This window comes from Arvicola amphibius, chromosome 17 (genome assembly GCF_903992535.2).
Source record: "Arvicola amphibius chromosome 17, mArvAmp1.2, whole genome shotgun sequence".
Lineage (NCBI taxonomy): Eukaryota > Metazoa > Chordata > Mammalia > Rodentia > Cricetidae > Arvicola > Arvicola amphibius.
Window position 1 is genome coordinate 31,483,225 of NC_052063.2, and position 25,016 is coordinate 31,508,240.

At 51.1% G+C, this 25,016-nt stretch overlaps 1 protein-coding gene across 1 annotated transcript; it reads left to right on the top strand.

Annotated features, from left to right (window-relative positions):
- Positions 1-3,028: 3,028 nt before the first annotated feature.
- Erbb3 (erb-b2 receptor tyrosine kinase 3) lies at positions 3,029-24,239 on the top strand. Its single transcript, XM_038314867.1, has 28 exons — positions 3,029-3,282; positions 6,483-6,634; positions 7,289-7,475; positions 8,115-8,240; positions 8,849-8,914; positions 9,068-9,186; positions 9,294-9,435; positions 10,603-10,716; positions 10,791-10,911; positions 12,471-12,544; positions 12,696-12,786; positions 13,122-13,327; positions 13,517-13,649; positions 14,328-14,418; positions 14,623-14,777; positions 15,371-15,424; positions 17,237-17,372; positions 17,825-17,944; positions 18,454-18,552; positions 18,752-18,937; positions 19,103-19,258; positions 19,754-19,829; positions 20,025-20,171; positions 20,281-20,378; positions 20,453-20,641; positions 20,770-20,841; positions 21,140-21,440; positions 21,602-24,239. Exons 1-28 carry the CDS (start codon positions 3,207-3,209, stop codon positions 22,126-22,128), a joined length of 4,014 nt encoding a protein of 1,337 aa, XP_038170795.1. The 5' UTR covers positions 3,029-3,206; the 3' UTR covers positions 22,129-24,239.
- The last annotated feature ends 777 nt before the right edge of the window (positions 24,240-25,016 follow it).

Below are 25,016 nucleotides of genomic sequence, written 5' to 3' on the forward strand. Positions count from 1 at the left end.
TCCCGAGTGCTGGGATTAAAGGTATGCGCTGGCATTTTCTCTTTCTTTCTTTCTCTCTCTTTCTTTCTTTCTTTCTTTCTTTCTTTCTTTCTTTCTTTCTTTCTTTCTCTCTCTCTCTCTCTCTCTCTCTCTCTCTCTCTCTCTCTCTCTCTCTTTCTTTCTTTCTTTCTTTCTTTCTTTCTGCTCTCTCTCACTCTCTCTCTCTTGTATTCTGTCTGTGTGTATGTCTGCAGGCCAGAAGAGGGCACCAGACCTCATTACAGATGGTTGTGAGCCATCATGTGGTTGCCGGGAATTGAACTCAGGACCTTCGGAAGAGCAGGCAATGCTCTTAACCACTGAGCCATCTCTCCAGCCCCCTGGCATTTTCTTAATTGAGATTCGTTTCTCTCAGATGACTTAGCTTGTGTCAAATTGACATAAAGCTATCCCACACACACACCAAATTGAGGTGAATGTGTGATGATGTGAAAGGCTCTTTGGTTGGGGGTATGTAGGTGGAAGAGGAGACTCTTAGTCTCTTAGTAACCTTATCCTTGGCACCTGATGGGAGGCACTCCTCCCCTGCTGTGGGGTTATCAAACAGTCCAGGCCTGTGGCTAAGCAACATTTGAATACTAAGCTACATCCTAGCACTGAAAAGAGTTTGAATCTGACCAGATGAAGTCTTGGTATACTATCATGAGAAATCCTGGGTCAGCCGGGAGGTGGTGGCGCACACCTTTAATCCCAGCACTTGGGAGGCAGAGGCAGGCAGATCTCTGTGAGTTCGTGGTCTACAGAGCAAGTTCCAGGCCAGGCTCCAAAGCTACACAGAGAAACCCTGTCTAGGAAAAAGAAAGAAAGAAGGAAAGAAAGAAAGAAAGAAAGAAAGAAAGAAAGAAAGAAAGAAAGATCCTAGGTCAAATTCTGAGCCCCTCTCCTTCTGTCACTAGTAGATTTGGAGAAAATTCACAAGTTTCCAGGTCTGAAAAGCTGAGGCGACATCCTTAGCTCATATGCTTTTTGTAGGTTTGGGTCTGGGTACTGGAAATCGAAGCTATAGCCTCAAGAATACTAGGTAAACACCACACCACACACACACACACACACACACACATTTCTATTTTGAGACAGTGTTTCCCTAAGTTGCTCAGGCTGGCCTTAAACTTGCTGGCATCCTGTTTCAACCCGCCTCCATTAAAGGTTGTGTTCTTGCTTTTCCTAGTGTGACCGTTAAGTAGCTGGTCCAGGGGAAAGGCCGAAAGCAGATAAGCCCTTAGGTTGCACATCTGTACAGCAGCAAGTTTAAAGAATTGTTGCAAGAGGGCGAGGGATAGGGGCAACTGGAGAGACGGCTCAGTGGCTAAGAACTTGCTTCTCCAAAGAGCCAGGGTTCGATCCCTAGACCCACATGGCAGCAGTAATTTCAGCTCCAGGGGATTCGATGACTTATCTTCCGGCCTTCACAGGTTTGCAGAGAAGCCTTGTTGACCTGAGTTCCATCCCCAACCCACGTAAAAGCGGAAAGAGATAACTGACTCCATGAAGTTGTCTCCCGGCTTCCACACTCACACGGTAGCACGCACGCGCCCCCCAAACATACACACAGTAATAATAACAAACTAAAATATTTTTTTAAAATGTAGCGGGAGAGCCGGGCGGTGGTGGCACACGCCTTTAATCCCAGCACTCGGGAGGCAGAGGCAGGCGGATCTCTGTGAGTTCGAGACCAGCCTGGTCTACAAGAGCTAGTTCCAGGACAGGCTCTAAAGCTGCAGAGAAACCCTGTCTCGAAAAAAAAAAAATGTAGCGGGAGAACTGGACACGGTGCTCATCTGTACTTGGAAGGTGGAAGCAGAAAGATCTCAGATCAACACCGGTCTCAGCCTCATAATATATTCGAGGCCAGCCTGAGCTATGTGAGACCTTGTCTCAAAAACAAAAAAAAAAAAAATAAACAACAGAAAAGAAAGGGTTTTAGCTAGTACTTTTCCCCGAGGGGAAGGGGACAATAAGTTGTCTAGGCAAGATCTGGAACGCCAACTTAAGGGGTGTGAAATGCAACGTGTTGGGCACCAGGGGGCACCAGTCGGACCCGTCCCGGACCTAGCAACCCACGGTAGCCACACCACCTCCTTGCAAGGCGGGAGGTCCCGAGAGCCGTGCGGTTCGTGCGCGCCGTCTGTAGTGACCTCTCCGCGCCCCTCTCCACTGTCCCCTCCGGGTGTGAGCGCCGCGGTGGCGACGCTGTGCTCCTCTGGGTCCGCGGGAGAGAGGCGGGAACCGCGGGCACCCGGACGGCGCGGTCGGTCACTCGTCCCTGCGAGGACTTGGAGACAGCTGTTCTCTCCGGCGGCCGTGGGGGGCAGCAGAGGGGACCGCGACAGGTGCGGGAGCCCCTCCCAGGGCAGAAGTGGGAAGGCAGGCTCCGGGGTCTGTTCCCAGGCTGGAAACCACCCCCGCCCACCCCCCAAGCAAATCCCCCCGAGAGGCCGGGCCGGCGCCGGGTCTGAGGGAGGAAGCGGCCGGAGACAGAGCGATTTCACGCGGCCTCCGGGGCTCGGGTTCCCGGGCCGGATACATGAGTTATGGGGCTTTGCGTCCTGGGGAAACTGAGGTGGCGTGAACGCTAGGCTAAAAAACAACCTCCCACTCAAAAAATGGAAATATTCACACTCCAAAAGAAAAAAATCCCTCAAGTGATCCAACCGGCTAGGGGAGTTGAGTGATTTGGTTAATGGGCGAGGCCAGCTTTCAGGGGGCTGGGCTTTGGCGCGCTCCCCACCCGCATTCACTACCTTTCCCCGGCCTGGGGACTTTTGAATTCTTGATATCCTCTTAACCATCTCCGGGGGAAATTGCTAGAGTGAGACCCCTCCTTGACCCTCTTGGCCAAGCTGCGGGCTGGCGGGGCGCGCTCTGGGCGGTTGTCCCAGGCTGCCAGCAACCATCGCGACTCCGGCCTCGCACAGGAGGGGGCGCGGCCGTGACTCACACCCCCTTCCCCCTTCACTCCCTCCCTCCCTCCCTCCCTCCTTCCCAGACAGAGCCTCCCCTGCAGTCCCGCTCCGGACTCGGACTCCGGCTCCTCTTGCAGTCCGCAACCTCCGTTGCCGCCGCTGCACTACCTATTCGCTGGCTGCTCAGGTGGCTGTCGCCTCGATGTCCTAATCCAGGGGCCCCCGGGCCAGACTCGGCTGGGCTCCCTACACCCTCCCTTCACCATGAGGGCGACTCTGCAGGTGCTGGGCTTCCTTCTCAGCCTGGCCCGGGGTTCCGAGATGGGCAACTCTCAGGCAGGTAAGCCGCGCGAGGAGCACCAGCAGGCTGGAAGCGGAGAGCGCGATCTGAGGGCGCGCAGACCCTGGGCAAGGGGTTCGGGTTCTGACCTGCTGAACTGGGGGGGTGCGACCCGGAGTCTACTGGAACAAGCAAAGAGGGGACCGTGTGACTCGGCTCTCCGAGTGGGCTGGGCAGGGACCGCATTCCTGGATGCCTACCCTTCTCCCCAGGTCGTCGGGGACCCTCTGATTGCTCTTTTTCTGATCAGGTTGATGTAAACAGTAGTTCTGAGAGCCTGCAGAGAGGGAGGGTAGGGACCCTTCTGTAAACCTGAGAAGCCTTGACTTGAAGGTCTCTGTTTGCTCTGAGGTTCCGTGGCCCCCACCCCACCCCAGGTTTCAGCAACCCCCAGGTTCGTTGTTTTGCCGAGAGGGCGGAGCTATGCAAGGGTTTGAAGTTGTTGTTGTCTGATGTTGGAAAAACAAGAGTGGCACCTCCTCTTCCGTGAGTGGGGCTGCCCTGAGAAGGCCGAGATTAACCTGAGGGCCAAGTCCAGGTGACATCAGAGGGAGAGGCCTCATAGAGGCTGGCTGCCTGCCTGCCTTCCCACAAGATAAGATGGTCCCCAGTTTAACCACCTTCTCTCTACCAAGACCCAGGTCAATTCAATTAACATGTTGCGCATCTACTATATAGTATACGTTTCCAGGGTCTATGCCTGAGCCTGCAGGAGTAGGGGAAAGGACAATTAGACCTATTTCTGAGGTTACCTCTCCCACCTTCTGAACAGTGTGGTCCGTGATCTCGCTGCTAGACTCCCCAGTCAGTTTATGGTCTAACTTCAGACACAGCCCAGACTGTACCTCCCATTCCACCATGGAATGGGTGTCTTCAGGACTGTGGACACCTGGAGAGTTCTGGGGTTGGTGTAATTCTCACTTCACTCCCAGAGCTCAGCTTGGGGTACAGCCAGGGCCCCTTCCCCAGGGTGGGAGTGGGAGAAACCACCTGTGCTTCCCCCACAGTTGCTGGACCTAAATTTAGCCCCTGGGATCTTGAGATGTGAACACTCCCAGCTGGTGGAGGGGGTGGTCTGGAGACTGGAGTGGGAGGGGCCGGGGGAGTGACCCTTATCCCTCTTCCATCTGACTGTGCCCCCCCTTAAGGAACCAGGAACCCAAGAGTCCAGGGTTCCACCACCACCCTCCCCAAGAGGCAGGGAGCAGCGGTGGTTGGGTCTCTCTCTACCCTTTATCTCTGTCCTGCAGCCTCTGGGCATCCGGCCCTGTCTCAAACCTTGTATAGCCCCTTTGTCCCCTTGTGTGTGTGGCTGGGGCAACGGAGGGGAGGCTTCTCGGGGGCTGGATGTTCTTGTTCTGTCCAACCCCAGTCAGAGCTCTCTACATAAGAGCTCTGCCATTGCTCCTCTGTGAGCGTAGGGTTCTGTGCACAGACGGTTCTCACTGCTTCCTTGCCGAGATCCCCAAGTTGCCCGGTTCCTCCCGGGTAGTTGTTTATAATCCTGTCCTGTCCAGGCCCTTTGCCCCTGTTTGTGAAATATGGACTTTACCCTCAGGGTGGCAGGTAACTGAGATCTGTAAGGCCTTGCAAAGCCTAAGACACAAAGTGTACAAGGTACTGTGGGCAAGTGGGATGGACTGGCCCCTTGTAATACTTCCTAGTACGGATCCCAGGGGCAGACCAATCTCTATTTGTGAGCCAGGGGAACTGTGTACGTGTTTGTGTGCCAGAGCACGGTGTGTGCACGCACGGTGTGACAGTGCTCATGCACACGTATGCACGCATCACTTCCCTATAAGAGATCCTAGCTCCTCCCTTATCAGGGAGAAAGGGTTGGCGCCTTGACTTGGAAGAGGGGTGTCCTGCCAGGAAGGGGACAGGGGCGGGGCCGTTTCAGAAATCACTAACCTTCCTAGTCTTTTACTTCAGTCCAAGGACCCTGGGGTTCCTGTATGCCTCTGGGAGCTTCTAGCCTGTTTATGCCTCCTTGCTGGGACTGGCCCACTCCTTCCTTCATGGAGAGGGTCAGACCAGAGGTGTATCTAGCAGGAGAAGCTGGGGCCTCTCTCTGTCTCTCTCTCTCTCTCTCTCTCTCTCTCTCTCTCTCTCTCTCTCTCTCTCTCTCTCTCTCTCTCCTCCACTGTTCCGCTCCTGCCCCGCCTCAGGGAAGGGTGGTTAGAACAGGTGGCTCACCCCCTTGCCCCCACCCTCCCCACGCGCTCAGAGCAAAGATCCTTAGCACTTCCAGGGCCAAGTCTTCCTAAGCCCCATTACCCTCCCTTCTTACAAAGGAAAGTGAAACCCACAACTGGACTCCCTGGCCATTCTTCTGGGCTCCCCTGGGGAGCACTGCCACAGTTACAGGTCTTATTGCTGAATAGTGCTGATGTTGAAGTTGGGAAGAAGGTTCAGGAGTGGAGGCTCTGTGCTGTTTCTCTCCAGGGCTGCCCTGTGATGCTGGGGGAGCTGGAACACGTTGGCTCAGGGGAAGGGACTAGAAGGGAAACCAGAGTTCAGGAAGGGGGAGGCCACAGTTCCTTATCCAGCTTTAGAGACAAAGCTCCCATTGACCCCCCCACCCTACTACCAGGGTTGCTCCCTCCAGTGAGGTCACTTGTCTGAGCCCAAAGCTCCAGGATAAGAGGGGGGTGCTGCTAAGGATGGGGTGTCTAGGATAGGGTGGGGCAGCCCCCTCCTCCTGGATAGAATCGCCTCATTGTGGGCTGAACTGTGGCCCCAGGCACTGCCCCCACCCTCTGCCCCCATCCCACCCTCTGTAGACACAATAGGGGCTGTGTGCTAGCCCCAAAGAGATGTTTATTCCAGGGCCTAGAGAGAGGCAGGATGGGGGCAGAGAAGTAAGTGCCTTAGTTGAGAAGAGGGTAATCAAAGTTTGATCCCTGCCTAATGTGTCCTATCAAGGGAGGAGAAAAATCCCCTGATGTCTTCCTTCTGCGTTAACCCCTCAGTGACCAAATGAGTGCCCGAAAGAGGCACAGTGGGGACTCTGGTGTGGCAAAGCACACACTTCACCTTTCTGTTTGCAATGATGAAGGGAGCACGAGAAGTGGGGCGACCCCAGCCTTGGAGGGCTAGAAGCCGGGGGTTAGAGGCAGTGAATGCAACCCAGGACACCCGAGGGGCTTCCGTGGAGGGGACATCTAGCTTATCTGTCTGTCTTCCCTCCCCTTTCGCAGTGTGTCCTGGGACGCTGAATGGGCTGAGTGTGACAGGTGATGCGGAGAATCAGTACCAGACGCTGTACAAGCTCTATGACCGGTGCGAAGTGGTGATGGGCAACCTGGAGATTGTGCTCACTGGGCACAACGCTGACCTCTCCTTCCTGCAGGTGAGTGTGCGCAGCCCCACCCCACCCCCCGACCCAGCCCACCCCTCGTGGTTCCTCTTCCCTTTCCTAACGGGGAGAGGGTGGGGAGTCTGGTCCTATAACCAGGGAGGTGTAGAAACCACAAGAGAGGGATGGAACAGCTGGTGTTCTGGTAGGCAGAACTGAAACGTAAGCCACGTAAGCCACGTAAGCCACGCAAGGCCCCGGAAGCAGCTGGGGAGATGACGGAGGGACCAAGGGAACCTTCCCGTTATGAGTGGTTCCGAGAAGAAATGGATTGGTCCTTGGTCATTTCTGGGACTGGTCACAAAAGTGGCACAGCAGTGTGATAGTATACTTCCTACGAATGAGGAACTGCAAAAAATTCAGAGCTGGGGTGCTGGCTCAGTGGTGGGGTGCTTGCAGAACACACACGAGGTCCTGGAATCAGTCCATAGGGAGGGTGGTCCAGGAACGGACCTGTAAGCTCATCTACTGGGGAAGCTGAGATAATGCTCAGTGGAGCCCGGAGTTTAAGACCAGAGAGTTCAGGACCGGAGTCAGGGGGCCGCTATGGCTCAGGGTTACTTCCTCCATGCCTTAAAGGAAAGAGGGATGGATCCCTGAGACTTTGCCTTCTTGTGTCTTTTACTGACACGACCTGCTCTATCACAGTGGATCCGAGAAGTGACAGGCTATGTCCTCGTGGCAATGAATGAATTCTCTACACTACCCTTGCCTAACCTCCGCGTGGTCCGGGGAACCCAGGTGTACGACGGGAAGTTTGCCATATTTGTCATGTTGAATTACAACACCAACTCCAGCCATGCCCTGCGCCAGCTCCGCTTCACCCAGCTTACTGGTTAGTGTCCATGAGTCCTGGTCTCCCTCGGAGCCTTCCTGCTGACAGGCAGGGCCTTGGTGAGGACTCAGGATGGCTAACTCTCAGCTCATCTTAGCTGCCCCTTACCTTGCTGGTTTAGAAGTCCACCGTTCTTTAAGCAGTAGAGGGCCCCAGGAGGGAACTGGGGGTGTCTGCTCCGGGATGGAGGGACCCTTTGTGACCATGGGGCTGGACTGGGAATTGGATCAGTTGCTCATGCCTCCAGCTTTGAAGTACAAGAGTCGCTCCATCTCCCCACTTCCCTGGAATCTTACCTTTGCCTCGACCAGGAGTTAAACACAATCTGAGCACCCTCTGCTTGGTCCCATTTGCTTGGAAAACACTCAGGTAAACCTAGAGGATTGAATCAGGGTGTCCTGTCCTGCTTTCCCCGCCCCTCCCCCACTGGCTAAACCGGATCTAGACAGGTGTCTGAAGAGGCAGGCGCTTCTGACTCCTCCTCTTCCAGGGCCGGCTTTTCCTGAAGCATTTGTCTGGCTGGACCACTGTGGGCCAGACCCGTGGCCCCCCACCAGCCTGAGTCTTTGCATAGGCAGGAAGGTGTAATAGAGGAGTCATGCTGCGAACTTCAACCTGTGGCTTTTCTTCCCACCACAGAGATTCTGTCAGGGGGCGTCTATATTGAGAAGAATGACAAACTTTGCCATATGGATACAATTGATTGGAGCGACATCGTGAGGGTCCGAGGGGCCGACATCGTGGTGAAGAACAACGGGAAAAACTGTAAGAGGCAGCGGCGGCAATCAGGATGGCTCCCCTTGTCCCAGCAAACCAGAGAGACTCCTTTCCCATTCCTCCTCCACCCTTTATCTGAACTCACCTTCCCCAAATAGTTACCTCAGGCCCTTGACCCAAGAGTCTGCCCGCCAGGAGGGACCAGGTCAGTCTCCTGGAGCCCAAACCAGTGTATCCAGAAAAGAGGCCAAAGTTGTCTAGATGCTGAGCAGGGAGATCAGATCTGGACCAACCCCAATTGCTCTTGCCAATATAACATCTCCCTGACCTAGTAGTCTCCCGCTCCTATCCACTCAAGTACACACTCTGTTTGTCTGGGAGGAACCAAGTTCCTGGGATGGCACTGGGGCTGAGGTTGGCATCTGCCCCAGCCCCTCCCCTTCAGCTGCCCAGTGGGTAGTGTGGGGGAGTGGCTCCACCCTTGTTGACAGGTTCACTTGCGCCCAGCCCTGCTCTCCAAGGGCAGGGAGGGACACAGCCCAGGGCTTTTGCTTCCCAGGGCTGAGGTGTTTGTGTGCTGACATCATACCCTGTTGATTCAAGCAAGTCTTTCTCAGCCTCACGGTCCTGAGTGTGTTGTCTTGCTTCCCATCCAGGTCCACCCTGTCATGAGGTCTGCAAGGGGCGATGCTGGGGGCCTGGACCAGAAGACTGCCAGATATGTGGGTTTGAATTTCCTTCTAAGACGCTAAAGCTCATACTCTCTCATACTCTCCCTATGCCATCCTTATCCTGCCTGTGTCGATCCTAATGGTCAAAATGAGCGACGGCCTCGGAACTTAGCCCTGACCGCCATACTTCCTCTCTTTCCACAGTGACCAAGACCATCTGTGCCCCTCAGTGTAACGGTCATTGCTTCGGGCCCAACCCCAACCAGTGCTGCCATGACGAGTGTGCAGGGGGCTGCTCTGGACCCCAGGACACGGATTGCTTTGTACGTAGTGGTACTGTCTGTCTGTGCTCTGAAACGGGGGTACAGGCTTTGGAGAGGAGTAGGGGTATATGGAAAATATAAATGCTGGGAATCTTTGTCGTCCCCAGGCCTGCCGACACTTCAATGACAGTGGGGCCTGCGTGCCACGCTGTCCACAACCTCTTGTGTACAACAAGTTAACGTTCCAGCTTGAGCCCAACCCCCATACCAAGTATCAGTACGGAGGGGTCTGCGTTGCCAACTGTCCCCGTAAGTATCCGAGGGGAAGGGACAACAATAGTGGACCCAAGATCCGAGACAAAAATTCAGGTGGTGGTGGCGGCGGCGCACGCCTTTAATCCCAGCACTCGGGAGGCAGAGGCAGGCGGATCTCTGTGAGTTCGAGGCTAGCCTGGTCTACAAAGTGAGTTGTTCTGGCCATGGCCAGAACAAAGAGCAAAGGAGGCTGGGAATGCAGCTTAGTTGACTGGAGTGCTTGCCTAGTGTGCACAGAGCCCTGGCTTCGAAAACTCCAGTACCATGAACTGGGCAAAATAGTGTACTGTACTCCCAGCACTCAGAAGTAGAGGCAGGAGGATCAGAGGCTCGTAGTCTTCCTCAGCTCCCTGAAGTGTTTGATGCCAGGGCTAGAAGCATGGCTCAGCAGTTGAGGAGACCAATTGCTGCCCTTCCAAAGGACTCAGTTCCTGGTGCCCATATCGGGCAGCCCATGGTAGCTGACAATTCCAGTTCTAGGGGCCCTGACATCCTCTTCTGGACTCTTTGGGTGCCAGGCACAAATGTGGTACACATACCTACCTACAGGCATTATGTATACACATAAAATAGGAGGCTGGAGAGATGGCTCAATGGCTAAGACTTGCTGCTCTTCCGAAAGACCTGGGTTGGATTCCCAGTACCCACACATATTTGATGCCTCTGCCTTCAAGAGCACCTGTGCGTACACAGACAGATGCACATACATGAACATAACAAATAAACATAATAAAAATGAATCTTAAAAATACATAATTAAATCTTTTTCTCATAAAGGGTTTGAGGCCATCTTTTTAAAAAGGGATATATTTATTCATGTACTTTATGTATATGTGTGTTTTGTCTGTATGTATATTTTCACACCATAAGAGGGCATTGGATCTCATGGGACTGAGTTAAAGACCGTTGTGAGCCACCCTGTGGGTTCTGGGAATTGAACTCAGGACTCTTGGAAGAACAGCCAGTGCTGTTAACCTGCTGAGCCGTCCTTCCAGCCCTTTGAGGCTCTCTTAAGAACAAAGGGATGTCTGATTTATAGGACAAACCTTCGGAACTCTAGGTTGCAGGTGTAAGGGGAGCAGGGGTGAAGAGGAGGGAGAGGGGTCTCAGTAGTTGGCAGCATTTTTCGTATCTAATGACGATCAATCTCCTCCTTCCTAGATAACTTTGTGGTTGATCAGACATCTTGTGTCAGGGCTTGCCCTCCTGACAAGATGGAAGTAGATAAAAATGGACTCAAGATGTGTGAGCCTTGCGGAGGGTTGTGCCCAAAAGGTGAGCAGCCTTATATCCAGCCTTCTGTCTGAGGTGAGCCAGAACCCAGCACTGAGACTGTTTTATGTTGGCAGCCTGTGAGGGGACAGGCTCTGGAAGCCGCTACCAGACTGTGGACTCTAGCAACATTGATGGGTTTGTGAACTGCACCAAGATCCTGGGCAACCTGGACTTCCTCATCACTGGCCTCAATGGGTAAGAGACTCTGTCTTCCCACCCTAACCTCCCGGCCCCATCCATCACACAACCTGCTTCAATGACTTAAATCCCTCCAGTGTGGCTGGCTTGGAAATGTAAGGCATGAAGTCATAAGAGCTACAAAGAACCAGAAAGAATGCATAGCTCCACCTTCCTCCCACCTGGAGCTTGCTGTCCCTCAGTGTCCCTCAAGGACATCCCTAAGCAGCACAGTTTACCCCAAGGGATGATGTGGTACATGGGGCAGTATGGACCAGCTAAAGTTTCCAGAAGCTTTTCCTTAATAAGAGGAAGCTGGAGAGACAACACGGGTTAAGATCACATACTGCTCTCCCACAGGTCCACAGCTGTCTATGCCGCTGGTCTCAGTGGGCACACACACACACACACACACACACACAGACAGACACACACGACTAAAAATAATGAAAATGATTGTCTATTTCTCATTTATTTACATTTATTTATTTTATCTTGTTATACGTGTTATATTTTGCCTGCACATATGTCTCTGAGCCACGCTTGTACGTGGTGACCTCAGAGCTCTGAAGAGAGTGTTGAGGTTGAGTCAGTCCCCTGGAACGGGAGTTACAGACAGCTGTGAGCCGTTATGTGGTTGCTAAGAACCAAACCCAGGCCCTCTGCAAGAGCAGCTAGTGTTTTTTGCTTGTTTATTTGTTTGTTTGAAACAGGGTTTCTATGTAGTTCTGGCTATCCTAGAACTTGATCTGTAGACCAGGTTGGCCTTGAACTCACAGAGATCTTCCTGCCGCTGCCCCCGGAGTGCTGGTATTAAAGGCAAATGCCATTAGGCCCAGCTATACATTTTTTAAAGCATTTTTTAAAAAGTTTCTCTCACTGAGCGATGGTAATGAACGCCTGTTGACTTCAAGGCCAGCCTGGTCTACAAGAGTTAGTTCCAGGACAGCCCCCCCCCCAAAAAAAAACAAAAACAAAAACAAAAAATTTCTCTTTTTGTGCATACATAGGTATGCACACCTTTTACCTCAGTTTTATTTTGTTTGGTTTTTTTCCCAATGAGATAAGGTCTCCGTGTGTAGCCCAGTTTGACCTTGATCCTGCCACCCTTGTTCAGCCCCTCAAGTATTAGTGCTGAGATTATAGGTGGGTGCTTTCACCTCTGCCCTAGTTTATCTTTTTATGTGTATGGGTGTTTTGCCTCCATGTTTGTTTGTGCACATTGTGCATGCAGTGCCTGAAGAGGCCAGAAGAGGGCGTCTGAGGCTATGGAGCTGGAGTTATAGCCTGCTGTGGGCAGCTCTGGAGCATTTCCTTTCTTTCTGGCATGGGATGCGCCAGGCGCATGTATTTATGTTTTTCCGAGGAGCTCTGTTTCCTTAGTTTGAGGACTGTGATGTAGGAGCCAAGAGGCTGGGTTCTAGGAGAATAGCTTGCTTATCATATTTGAAGCCCTGGGTTTGATCCCCAGCTCTGGGGGAAGAAGGACATCTAGAAACCATGTTCCGAGGTGTGGTGTGTTTATTACCACTGAGGCATACCTCTGCTGTGCTGAGAGGTTTTTACTGTTCCCCCAGAGACCCCTGGCACAAGATCCCTGCTCTGGACCCGGAGAAGCTCAATGTCTTCAGGACAGTACGGGAGATCACAGGTGAGGAAGAGAGGCTTCCCCTTCTGGGAGGAGCAGATGACTTTCTGGCGTGCATTACAGTTAAGCCACTTAAGAAAGGTCACTCTCCAGTCACAGCAGAGCGAGGCAGGTGACAGAGAACTCCCTGCTTATCTGCCGCTCTCCAACCCAGGGTACCTGAACATCCAGTCCTGGCCCCCTCACATGCAGAACTTCAGTGTTTTCTCCAACCTGACAACCATCGGGGGCAGAAGCCTCTACAAGTGAGTAAGGCAGAGGAGGCGGAGGCTGTGGTGTCTCCAGACAGTGAGCAGGGCAGTCGTGTGCTAACGTGACAGGGGAAAGGCCAAAAAGGAGGGGAAAGCCAACTGCAGTGTTACCAACGGGGAGGCTGACCCGGGAGGATCACAGCAAGTTCAAGACCAGTTTGAGCTACGGAGTGAGTTCCAGACCTGCCTCAGAAAACACATCTGCCAAAGAGGGCATCCCCTTTCCATGGTTCTAATTTAACCTGGAGCATCGGTTAAATGGCCATAAATCTCCTGTACGTCTAATTTCCTTCTGTAGTCTGCCCTCTAACCCTGCCTCCTTGTTCCAGCCGGGGCTTCTCCTTGCTGATCATGAAGAACTTGAACGTGACCTCTCTGGGCCTCCGGTCCCTGAAGGAAATCAGTGCTGGGCGTGTCTACATAAGTGCCAATCAGCAGCTCTGCTACCACCACTCTCTGAACTGGACGAGGCTGCTTCGGGGCCCTCCGGAAGACAGACTCGACATCAAGTATAACCGGCCTCGAAGGGACTGTGGTGAGAGAGAGGGCCTACGAGGGGTGAGAATGGGTGGTCTGGGGAGAGGGGGGAGAGGAATAGGGAAAGTTTGGCCCTGAGGGATGGGACCGATGAGGAAGAGGGTAAGAGGGCGGAGGCAGCCATGAAGGGTTTTGAAGGCTTCCTGGGAGTCTGGAGTCTTTTCCTAATGTGTCTGTTCTTTTCCAGTGGCGGAGGGTAAAGTGTGTGACCCACTCTGCTCCTCTGGGGGATGCTGGGGCCCAGGCCCTGCTCAGTGCTTGTCTTGTCGAAACTACAGCCGAGAAGGCGTCTGTGTGACTCACTGCCACTTTCTGGAAGGGTACAGCGGGGAGAAGGCCAAGGTGGTGGGAGTGAGGCCCGGGAGGGTCGGAGTAGTGCAGGTGCCATGACCTTCAGGCTGTGTTTCTTTCTCGTTCCCGCTCCTCCCACCCTGACTCCCCCTCTAACCCACTCAGTCTATAGCCCAGGCAGGCCTTCAATCCTTCTGCCTAAACCTTCCAAAGGCTGGGATCACAGCTATGAGCCACCATGTCTGGCTTGAGCGTGTGAACAAGTGTACAAGTGAGGGGGGCCGGGAGAGACAGACAGACAGACAGATAGACAGACAGGACTTCATAGTCCTGGCCTAGAATTTGCTATGCAGACCAGACAGGACTGAGAGAGCCTTCTGCTTCTGCTCGCTGAGCACTGAGATTAAAGGTGTGCGCTGCTGCCCCTGCCCCTCCCCTCTGTTGCTTTCTTCTTCTCTTGCTTTCCTGCTTGCTTTTGTTTTTAGACAGGGGTTTGCTCTGTAATCCAGGCAGGCCTTGAACTCGTGGAAATCTCCCTGCTTTAGCCTCCAGAGGGCTGGGATTACAGATGTGAGCCACTACACCCGGCTTTGTAGCCAGCCTTCTGCTTGTGTTTTGGTGGGCATGAAGTCAGAGGTCCTCATTACAGAATAAGAACACGAAGGTCGGAACTTGGCAGTGACCTCTCTTTGTGTTCCCCACGGCAGGGAACCTCGTGAGTTTGCTCAGGAGGGCGAATGTTTCTCCTGCCACCCCGAATGCCTACCCATGGAGGGCACCAGCACATGCAATGGCTCGGTACAGTTAACAGCCCTGGGATCTGTATGGGAGGCGGGGAGTGTCTAGGGAATGATGTGGCCAGATTTCCAGGTGCGCCCGGGGAGGTCAGAGAAGCCTGGAATTTGTACGTGGAAGACCCTGAGGGCTGGGCTTGGGCCTTGTGGAGAAGGCTGGAATTAGCACTGAAATCTCATTGGCAACATCCTCTTCTCTTCTACTCAGGGCTCTGACGCCTGTGCTCGGTGCGCCCATTTCCGTGACGGCCCCCACTGTGTGAACAGCTGCCCCAATGGAATCCTAGGTGCCAAGGGTCCAATCTACAAGTATCCAGACGCCCAGAATGAATGTCGGCCCTGCCATGAGAACTGCACCCAGGGGTCAGTGACGGGATGGAGAGGAGGAGGGGCTCAGCAGGAGGAGGAACACAGAATCAGGGTGCCGGGAGAAGCAAGAAGAAAGGGTTGGCTACTTAAGGCCTCACTTCCAGTTCCATGAAGGACCGGAGGACGTGCAACTCACGACACGAGAGTATCGCACAGATAGGGCAGCTGGAATACACTCAGGAGTATCGTTCAGGAAAGGCTCACTAGGTGGAGATGGAGGATAAGACCATGTAGACAGGAGTGGAGTCCTCACTGTTTGGGGGCTGGGTTTCCAGCTCCAGGAATAGCTGTCATAGTAGCTTTGTTCTGAAACAAGCTCTTATAAGTGCAGGCTCTTAGACTTGAGTCTCTATTTACTTTATAATTGTGTTCATTCATTGTGTATATGGGGGTAGTGTGTGCGTGTGTGCTGTGGTGTGTGTATGGAGACCAAATGACCATGCGAGGAAGTTAATTCTCTCCTTCCCGTAGATGGTTCCCAGGAATCAAACTTGGGTCCTCGGGCTTGGCAGCAAGTCTTGCTGAGCCGTCTTGTTGGCCCATGCCTCTATTGTCTGCTTAACTAAGAAGGTCATTTTCTTTTCTAGGTGTAAGGGACCAGAACTACAAGACTGTTTAGGTCAAACAGAGGTATTAATGAGGTAAGATAGAATTAATTGTGGAACCCAGGAAAGTTTGGGGAAAAGGTTGTGGGGAGATCCATGCTATTCATTCTGCCTTTTGTTGTTTCTTTTTTTTTTTCTTTTCTTTTCTTTTTTTTTTTTTTTTTTTTTTTGTGACAGGGTTTGTCTGTGTAGTTTTGGAGCCTGTCCTGGAACTCCCTTTGTAGACCAGGCTGGTCTCGAACTCACAGAGATCTGCCTACCTCTGCCTCCTGAGTGCTGGGATTAAAAGCATGTGCCACCACTGCCTGGCCTCATTCTCCCTTTAAAAAAAAAAAAAAACGTTATGTGTACAGTTGTTTTGTCTGTATGTATGTTTTTGCATGCCTTGCTTGCCTGGTCTTCTTGGAGGCCAGAAGAGGATATGGGATATCTTGGAACTGGAGTTAAGGATGCTTGTGAGCCATCGTGTAGGTGCTGGGTCTCAAACTCAGGACCCCCACAACAGCAGCGAGTGCTCAAACACTCCAGTGTCCCAGTCTGCCCTTATTCTAAAATTTATTATTTATACATACTTTTATTTATTATGTATATTTATGTATGTAGTGTTCTGCTGGCATGTATGCCTACAGGCCAGAAGGGGGCACTAGATCTCATTACAGATGGTTGTGAGCCACCGTGTGGGTGCGGGGAATTGAACTCAGGTCCTCTGGAAGAGCAGCCAAAGCTCTTAACCTCTGAACCATTCTCCAGCCACTTTTTAATTTTTATTTATTTGTTTATTTATTTATTTATTATTTTGATTTTTTGAGACGGGGTTTATCTGTAGCTTTGGAACCTGTCCTGGAACTTGCTCTGTAGACCAGGCTGGCCTTGAACTCACAGAGATCCACCTGCCTCTGCCTCCCGAGTGCTGGGATTAAAGGCGTGTGCCACCACCGTCCATCTTATTTCTCCCTTTTAAAAATTATTTTTTTTCTGTGTATGAGTAAAGCTGCATATGTGTGTGCACCATGTGTGCCTGGTTCTTGAGGCCAGTGGAGGCATTGGACTACCCTGGATCTGGAGTTGTGGATGTTGTGAGCCATGTCATGGGTTCTGGGAGCCAAACCTGGGTCCTCTGTAAGAGTTCTTAACTGCTGAGCCATCTCTCTAGCCTCCCCTCCCCTGCCTAACTTTTTTTTTAAGATAAAGATTATTTTATATTTATTTACATGTATTGGTGTGAGTATGTGCATTGGGTACAGATGCCCTCAGAAGAGGGCATCGGATTCCCTGGAACTGGAGTTACAGGTGGTTGTGAGCCACCATATAGGTGATGGGAACTGAACCTAGGTCCTCTGCAAGATCAGCCAGTGCTTTTAACCACTGAGCCATCTCTCCAGCCCCACCTCACCCTTTTAAATAATATTACTTATTCTTTGGAAATTTAGTACATTTATATAATCTGTTTCTATCATACCAACCCACAGTCATCTCCCTCCAGATTCCCTAGCTCCCTTAGCCTTTCCTCTTCCTGATTTCCTGTCCTCCTTTTCATTATTGCTATTAATAACCCCGAGTCCTCTTAGTGCCACCGTACGCATGTGGGCGTGGAAGCGTCCACTAGGGTCATTCTTTCCTTTTCTATAAATAGTCCACCATCCCTGGGCTCAAGAATTGTGGCTTCCGGCATTCCCTTCCTAAAATTAACTTACGCGAGCTTAGAAGAGGGAAGTCTCATATTTAGGTTGGCTCCTTCGGTGCTCATGGATATTAGTAGAGATGAATACTAATCACACCCACACCATATAGATGTCCTTTGTGAAGCTGATATACACCTAGGATGCTGACCTTTTCTTTATCCCATAGCAAAACCCATCTGGCCATGGCTGGGATGGTCGGACTACCCGTGGCTCTCCTGATTCTGGGAGGCTCTTTTCTCTATTGGCGTGGACGCAGGATTCAGAATAAGAGGGCTATGAGGCGCTACCTGGAACGGGGTGAGGTAAGTACCTTTAACTTTGGGGGGCACACTTATAGTCTGCTCCTAGGGTAAGTGGTTGGATGGTCCCTATTCCTCTTTCCCTGGAATTTAGTCCCTGTCTTCTAGAGGACAATGTATAGCAATGGATATAGCTCAGAATGCTTGCTTAACATGTGCAAGGACCTTGGTTTAATCCCAGAAACATGCATGTACACATATATGTGCGCACCAGTCCACACCGGAAGTGGGAACACACATTCTCATCTTGCTTTTGCCATTTGCCATGACTCTGAAGAAACTGCTTTCCTTTGGACAGGAAACCTAGTGTGAACTGTTGTTCCTGAAGGGCCTCGTGTCCCTCTCTTCCCGCCCTCAGCTCGGGCCCTGCTGCCCTTGCAGCTCCTCCGGGGCGTAGGTAGGATGGGATTGTGGGAGTAGGCTTTTCTGAACACCTTGTTCCGTGTGCTCCTCAGAGCATCGAGCCTCTGGACCCCAGTGAGAAGGCAAACAAAGTCTTGGCCAGAATCTTCAAAGAGCCAGAGCTGAGGAAGCTTAAAGTGCTGGGTTCTGGTGTCTTTGGAACTGTACACAAGGTGAGTGGCTCATGGGAAGTCTCAGACCTGAGGAAGAGATGGAGGGAAGAAGGGAGAAGGATTTTGGCAAAAAAGTGACATAATGGGGCTGGAGAGATGGCTCAGAGGTTAAGAGCATTGCCTGCTCTTCCAAAGGTCCTGAGTTCAATTCCCAGCAACCACATGGTGGCTCACAGCCATCTGTAACGAGGTCTGGTATCCTCTTCTGGCCTGCAGGCATACATGCAGACAGAATACTGTATACATAATAAATAAATATTAAAAAAAAAAGAGTAACATAAAAGATTTTTGGCCCGGCGGTGGTGGCGCACGCCTTTAATCCCAGCACTTGGGAGGCAGAGGCAGGCGGATCTCTGAGTTCAAGGCCAGCCTGGTCTACAAGAGCTAGTTCAGGACAAGTTCCAAAGCTACAGAGAAACCCTGTCTCGAAAAACCAAAAAAAAGGAAAGAAAAAAAGAAAGAAAGGAAAAGAATGATTTTTGACATCATGTCCACCCCAAACTTTCCAGGGGATTTGGATCCCTGAGGGTGAATCCATCAAGATTCCAGTGTGCATTAAAGTCATCGAGGACAAGAGTGGGCGGCAAAGTTTCCAATCTGTGACTGATGTAAGTGCAGGGAGGCAGTCTCTGCCGCACCAGAGGGTAGGCAGTGTTGGATCCAGGCATGCTGGCATTTGACTTTGCATGTTAGCTCTGTGTCAGGCATGCTGTACTTGAGCGTTAGCGGGACCTCTGGACTCGGTGTGCTTTTGTGGAGCACATGGGAACCTGTTCCTTCCTGGCTGACACCTCCTATGTTTCACAGCATATGCTGGCCATTGGCAGCCTAGACCACGCCCACATTGTGCGGCTCCTGGGACTGTGCCCAGGATCATCTCTGCAGCTTGTCACTCAGTACTTGCCTCTGGGCTCCCTCCTTGACTATGTGAGACAGCACCGTGCAGCCCTTGGACCACAGCTGCTGCTCAACTGGGGAGTACAAATTGCCAAGGTGAGGGGCATCTGGAGGAGCCTACAATAGCCAGTGTTGACTGGGGGAAGTCAGGGCAGGGGCAAGGAGACCCAGGGTTTGAGGTCTGGGGACCGTCTTCAGGGTTTGGGCAGCTCCTGTTGCTCAGTGCCTGGCATCCCCACCCTGAGACTGCCCCTCCTCTAGGGTATGTATTACCTTGAGGAACACAGCATGGTGCACAGGGACCTCGCACTCCGCAACGTGCTGCTCAAGTCACCTAGCCAGGTGCAGGTGGCCGACTTTGGTGTGGCTGACCTGCTGCCACCAGAAGACAAGCAGTTACTACACAGTGAGGCCAAGGTGAGGTGACCAGGGTGGAGTGGTCGGTGGGGTGTGCATGGGATGCAGAGTAGTCTGGGGCTCCTTTTGAGATGAGCAGGGGAGTCATGGTCAGTTCTTGGAAAGGGACCTGGGAATGGCTAAAAACTTAAGTTCAGACAACAGGATGGTAGAGAACTTGGGTGTTTTGTTTGTTTTTTTTTTGTTGTTGTTGTTTTGAGAACTTGGGATTTTAAGACAGTAAGAAAATTTGTTTTTTTTTTTTTTCTTTTTTTTTAAAGATTTTATTTATTTATTATGTATACAACATTCTGCCTCCATGTATGCCTGCAAGCCAGAAGAGGGCGCCAGATCTCATTACAGATGGTTGTGAGCCACCATGTGGTTGCTGGGAATTGAACTCAGGTCCTCTGGTAGAACAGTCAATGCTCTTAATCACTGAGCTATCTCTCCAGCCCAAGACAGTAAGAAAATTTGTGAAAATTAACCAGTAGCACCTTTATCTTTCATCTTCAGACTCCTATTAAGTGGATGGCCCTCGAGTGTATCCACTTTGGGAAATACACACACCAGAGTGATGTCTGGAGTTATGGTGAGCATACCTGGCTGCCCCCTCCCGTGTCATTACCAGCCCAAGCCCCCTATCTTTTGTGTCTTCTCTTCTTAGCAACTACCAGCCTAACTTCCAACCCTTGTCATAAAGCAAAGTCTACCTTCCTTTACTGCTTTACTTTAAATAGCCTGTGTCTATTTTCCATAGCTACTAGTTAATCTCTCTCTCTGTCAGGTGTCACCGTTTGGGAGCTAATGACTTTCGGGGCCGAGCCCTATGCGGGGCTGAGGCTGGCTGAAATCCCGGACCTGCTGGAGAAGGGCGAGCGACTAGCACAGCCACAGATCTGCACCATCGACGTCTACATGGTCATGGTCAAGTGTGAGTTCTCTGCTGACCCTGCCTTCTCTGACTTCCCTCCTTTCTCCTCCGTGGCTCTATTCTCTGCTGACTCCGCCCCCTACATCTCACCCCCACCCTCCACCTCCAGGTTGGATGATTGATGAGAATATTCGCCCGACCTTTAAAGAGCTAGCCAATGAGTTCACCAGGATGGCCCGTGACCCACCGCGATATCTGGTGATAAAGGTGAGTAGGGGCCAGAGGACGTCAAGTTCATTTAGAGAAGTAGAATCCACCCTGATGGTTGTCTGCTCCTGTAGAGAGAGAGTGGGCCTGGAATACCTCCTGGGGCAGAGCCCTCTGCTCTGACAAACAAAGAGCTGGAGGAAGTAGAGCTGGAGCCTGAACTGGACCTCGACCTAGACCTGGAAGTAGAGGAGGACAACCTGGCGACCACACTGGGTTCTGCCCTCAGCTTACCAGTTGGAACACTTACCCGGCCACGTGGGGTAGGAGACCTTCTAACTGCACGAGATTCCGCCCCATGAACCCCCATGAGCCATCACCACTCATTAGCTTCCGTGCTAATAAGAGTTCTTCCTTCATTTTAACCCTTTCCTTTCCCTTCTCACCCTAGAGCCAGAGTCTTTTAAGCCCCTCTTCTGGATACATGCCCATGAACCAGAATAATCTTGGAGAGCCTGGTCTGGTAAGATCTGTTGCCGGGAGCTGGGGTGGCAGAGTCTTATGGGGTTGGAAGTCTTGATAGAAATATGGAGGGAAACACCTAAAATTTTTTTTTTTTTTCTTTTTTTGGTTTTTCGAGACAGGGTTTCTCTGCAGCTTTTTTAGAGCCTGTCCTGGAACTAGCTCTTGTAGACCAGGCTGGCAACACCTAAAATCTTGATTTCATCAGCGTCCTGCAACTGAGAAGGCCCTAAATGGCCACACCTCCTTCTAATCTGTTTGCCTCTCTTTGTATCGTTTCCTGTTATTTTCCTCCTTAGGATTCTGCAGTTTTGGGGGGTAGTGAACAGTGCCCTCGTCCCACCTCTCTGCACCCAATCCCACGGGGACGTCTGGCATCAGGGTCATCAGAGGGCCATGTGACCGGCTCTGAGGCTGAACTCCAGGAGAGAGTACTGATGTGTAGAAGCCGGAGCCGAAGCCGGAGCCCTCGGCCACGCGGAGACAGTGCCTACCATTCCCAGCGACACAGCCTGCTGACCCCTGTCACCCCACTGTCCCCACCAGGGTTAGAGGAAGAGGATGTCAATGGCTATGTCATGCCAGACACACACCTCAAAGGTACCTGGTTCTTCCTCCAGCTTTTCCCTTAAATCTTCTAATCTCTTTCTCCAAACTCCCTTTAATTCTTTCATCTTCTCTGCTATCTCCCAGTCACACCCCCATTCCTTCTGGTTATTTCTCTGAAGTACTATACATACTTATAATTTTCTCACCCACAGGTACATCCTCCTCCCGGGAAGGTACACTTTCTTCAGTAGGTCTCAGTTCTGTGCTGGGTACTGAAGAGGAAGACGAAGATGAGGAGTACGAGTACATGAACCGGAAGAGAAGGAACAGTCCACCGCGGCCCCCTAGGCCCGGTTCCCTTGAGGAGCTGGGTTACGAGTACATGGATGTGGGCTCGGAGCTCAGTGCCTCTCTGGGCAGTACGCAGAGCTGCCCGCTCCATCCTGTGGGCCTCGTGCCGTCCGCTGGTACAACTCCAGATGAGGACTATGAGTATATGAACCGCAGGCGTGGTGTAGGTGCTGCCGGGGGGGATTACGCCGCCATGGGGGCCTGCCCAGCAGCGGAACAAGGGTATGAAGAGATGCGAGCCTTCCAGGGGCCTGGACATCATGCCCCCCATGTGCGTTATGCCCGCCTCAAAACTCTGCGCAGTTTAGAAGCCACTGACTCTGCCTTTGACAACCCTGACTACTGGCACAGCAGGCTTTTCCCCAAGGCTAATGCCCAGAGAACTTAACCTCTGCTCCTTGAGACTCTCAGGGAGCATTTGATGGCAGCTAGTGCCTCTTGAGGGTACCCCTCCCTCACCCTCTCCCTCAGGTCCCACCCCCATTTCTCCAGCCCTAGACAATGCCGTCCAGTCTTCGGAGACTTGTACACATATCCTTACGCAATTTTTGTGGTACGTAGCCAGCTGTGCACTTTCTCCTCTTCCCCAGCCCCAGGAGAAGAGAAGGTTTTCCTGTTTGTATACTTTCCCAATCCCATTCCTCATCTTCCTCAGGGAGACTCCTGGAGATATGAAGGGTTACTCTCTAAGCCCCTTTCTCTCCGGCTCTTACTTGGTAGGGTTAGACGGCCTTGTTTCTCATCAGATGACACAGAGCTGGAAGAGGAAAGGAAATTTTTGGCTCCTGAGACCAAATCCCCTGGAAAGATTGAGAAACTTAAGGCTTTATGGACTAAAGTTAGTAGGTAGCAGTAACTATTAATAAGCACTCTCTGTGAGCCAGGCGCCATCAAGGTGAACTCTGCCTGCATTATTAGCTCAGCCACAGTTCTACAATTTTGTGAGGTAGAGTTGATCCCATTTTACCAATACAGGAGTCCCCTGAGTGTTCCAAGACAGCCAACAGGTTCCTCAGTCTGTGGATAGTACTGAATCCTGTAGTTTGGTTTGGTTTGGTTTTTGGTTTTTTGAGACAGTTTCTCTGTTATCCTTGCTGTCCTGGAACTCAATCTGTAGTCCAGGCTGGCCTCGAACTGCCTCTGCCTCCCGAGTGCTGAGGTTAAAGGCGTGTACCACCACTGCCTGGCCTATACTTTTCTTAAACAATATTTTAGTTGTGTTGTACAAAGCTGAATGCTATAGTTCAGTGTCTTTTCCATCTTACCTAACAAGTCATCATGCATTGTGGCTGTAATGTTTTTAGTTTGAGGTGCCACAGCAAAAGTAGTACTACTTTGTCTCTTTTCATAATTTCATGGAGTTATTATTATAGATAATACCATATGATTCTCCCCCCCCCCCATATGAAGTCAAGAACTTTCACCTTTTCTCAAACAAAAACCACTTCTCTCTGGCCTGCCTGAGTGCCAGCTTCACTACTCTCTACTCTTGCATTCTGAACCTGTTTGTAGGTAAAATAAGGATATTTGAACACAAGTACTATGATATCACTGCCAGTCAGTCTGATAACAGGTGGGTTATTGAGTGACTACTGGGCTGTTAGCTAATAACTAATGTTATTGGTACGGATGCGCTAGTTAACGATGACTCATCTACCAGATTGGACAGAAAAGGATGGCTGTAATTTCATCATGCTACTCAGAACTGTGTGCAATCTAAATTTTAGGGACTATTTATTTCAGGAATTTGTCATCCGACATTTTCAGATTGTATTTGATCACAGGCTACTAAAACTATGGACAGCAAAACCTCAGATAATGGGGGACTGAGCCTTGAAGAAATTAAGCAACAGGTCCAGGATTCAAAATCTTCCCAATTCCAATACCTGTACTTTTATTATAAGGTGTCAAGGAGTACCTATGTCAAGTCCTTGTAAGGGGCGCGTGCGTGCTTGGGGTGTGTGTGTGTGTGTGTGTGTGTGTGTGTGTGAGAGAGAGAGAGAGAGAGAGAGAGAGAGAGAGAGAGAGAGAAACAGGATCTCATTCTAGACTGTGGCCTGGAACTACATAGCCCAGGACGGCTTTGAACTCAGCTCTCAGCAATCCTCTCAGCCTTCCAAAGGCTGTGACTACACCTGTGAACCAGACTCCTTTTCTTGTTTATGCACTGACTCAAGCAACGGCTACATTTCCCTCCTGCACCCAGGCTTCTCATCTCAGGAAGAAGTGAAGACAAGGCAGGAGGACAACTACCTGAACATTTTTTGTGCAAGCCGTAGCCTACTATGGTGTAGAGGATACACACTCCTTACAAGACAATTCACAAAGGTTCTGAGACTCATATTTAACCAGTAATGAGAAACTGCTGGTGGGATAGAAAGAGGATCCACCTTCAGACCCCAGTCTTCCTGGATGGGAACTGGGGAAAATGTCTTCCTGTACCATTAAAGTTTTTTGTTTTGTTTTTATACATCTCTGAATAAAAAATTGCCAAAGTTTTTTTTTTCTTTTTTCTTTTTGGATTCTTGCCAACTAAAAAGCGCATGAGACCATTCTTATCTGCTTCTTCCTTTTTTTCCCCCCCTTGATTTTCAGGACAGGGTTTCTCGGTAGCTTTTGGCTCCTGTCCTGGAACTAGCTCTTGTAGACCAGGCTGGCCTCAAACTCACAGAGATCCGCCTGCCTCTGCCTCCCGAGTGGTGGGATTAAAGGTGTGCACCACCCTCGGGCTCTTAGCTGCTTCTTAGCAACGGTTAGTAGCTTTCTCTCCTGACATTCTTATTCGGTCTCATCTAAACTTTTATTTAAATGCTTTTAAGATTTTACTCTTAATTACGTGTATGTGAGGGAGTGTGAGGTTTGGCAATGGGGTGAGTGCCGTGCCCCAGGAGCTCCAAAGAGTGCTCAGGTTACAGGTGGTTTGTGAACTTGGCTTGGGTGCTGGGAACTCCCTTCCTCAGCAGGAATACCAGGTTATAACCGAGGAGCCATTTCTCCAGACCCTGTTTCTAATCCTTTTTATCAACCGGTTTTACTGGGAATTGCTACAAGGTAGCAAGTGTAAACAAAAAAGTCAAAGCGCTTGCTTGGGAAAAATGGAAAAAGCCCAAAGCCGTAAGTTTTTTTTTGTTTTTGTGGATTTACTTTCACAGGTGGAATATTGAAAGCATTCTCTTGAGAGTGACCACATACCTCCTAAACATTTCCTTCAGAGGCCCCCATCAGAACCTACCGTCGGGACAAAAGTGCCATTTTACTCTAGTACAGTAGGAAGTC

Coding starts and splice junctions, on each gene's coding strand:
- Erbb3 (XM_038314867.1), top strand. CDS start 3,207: ATGAGGGCGACTCTGCAGGTGCTGGGCTTCCTTCTCAGCCTGGCCCGG. Junction 15,425..17,236: donor CAAACAGAGGTATTAATGAG/GTAAGATAGAAT, acceptor TTTATCCCATAG/CAAAACCCATCTGGCCATGG. Junction 20,172..20,280: donor CTACATGGTCATGGTCAAGT/GTGAGTTCTCTG, acceptor CTCCACCTCCAG/GTTGGATGATTGATGAGAAT.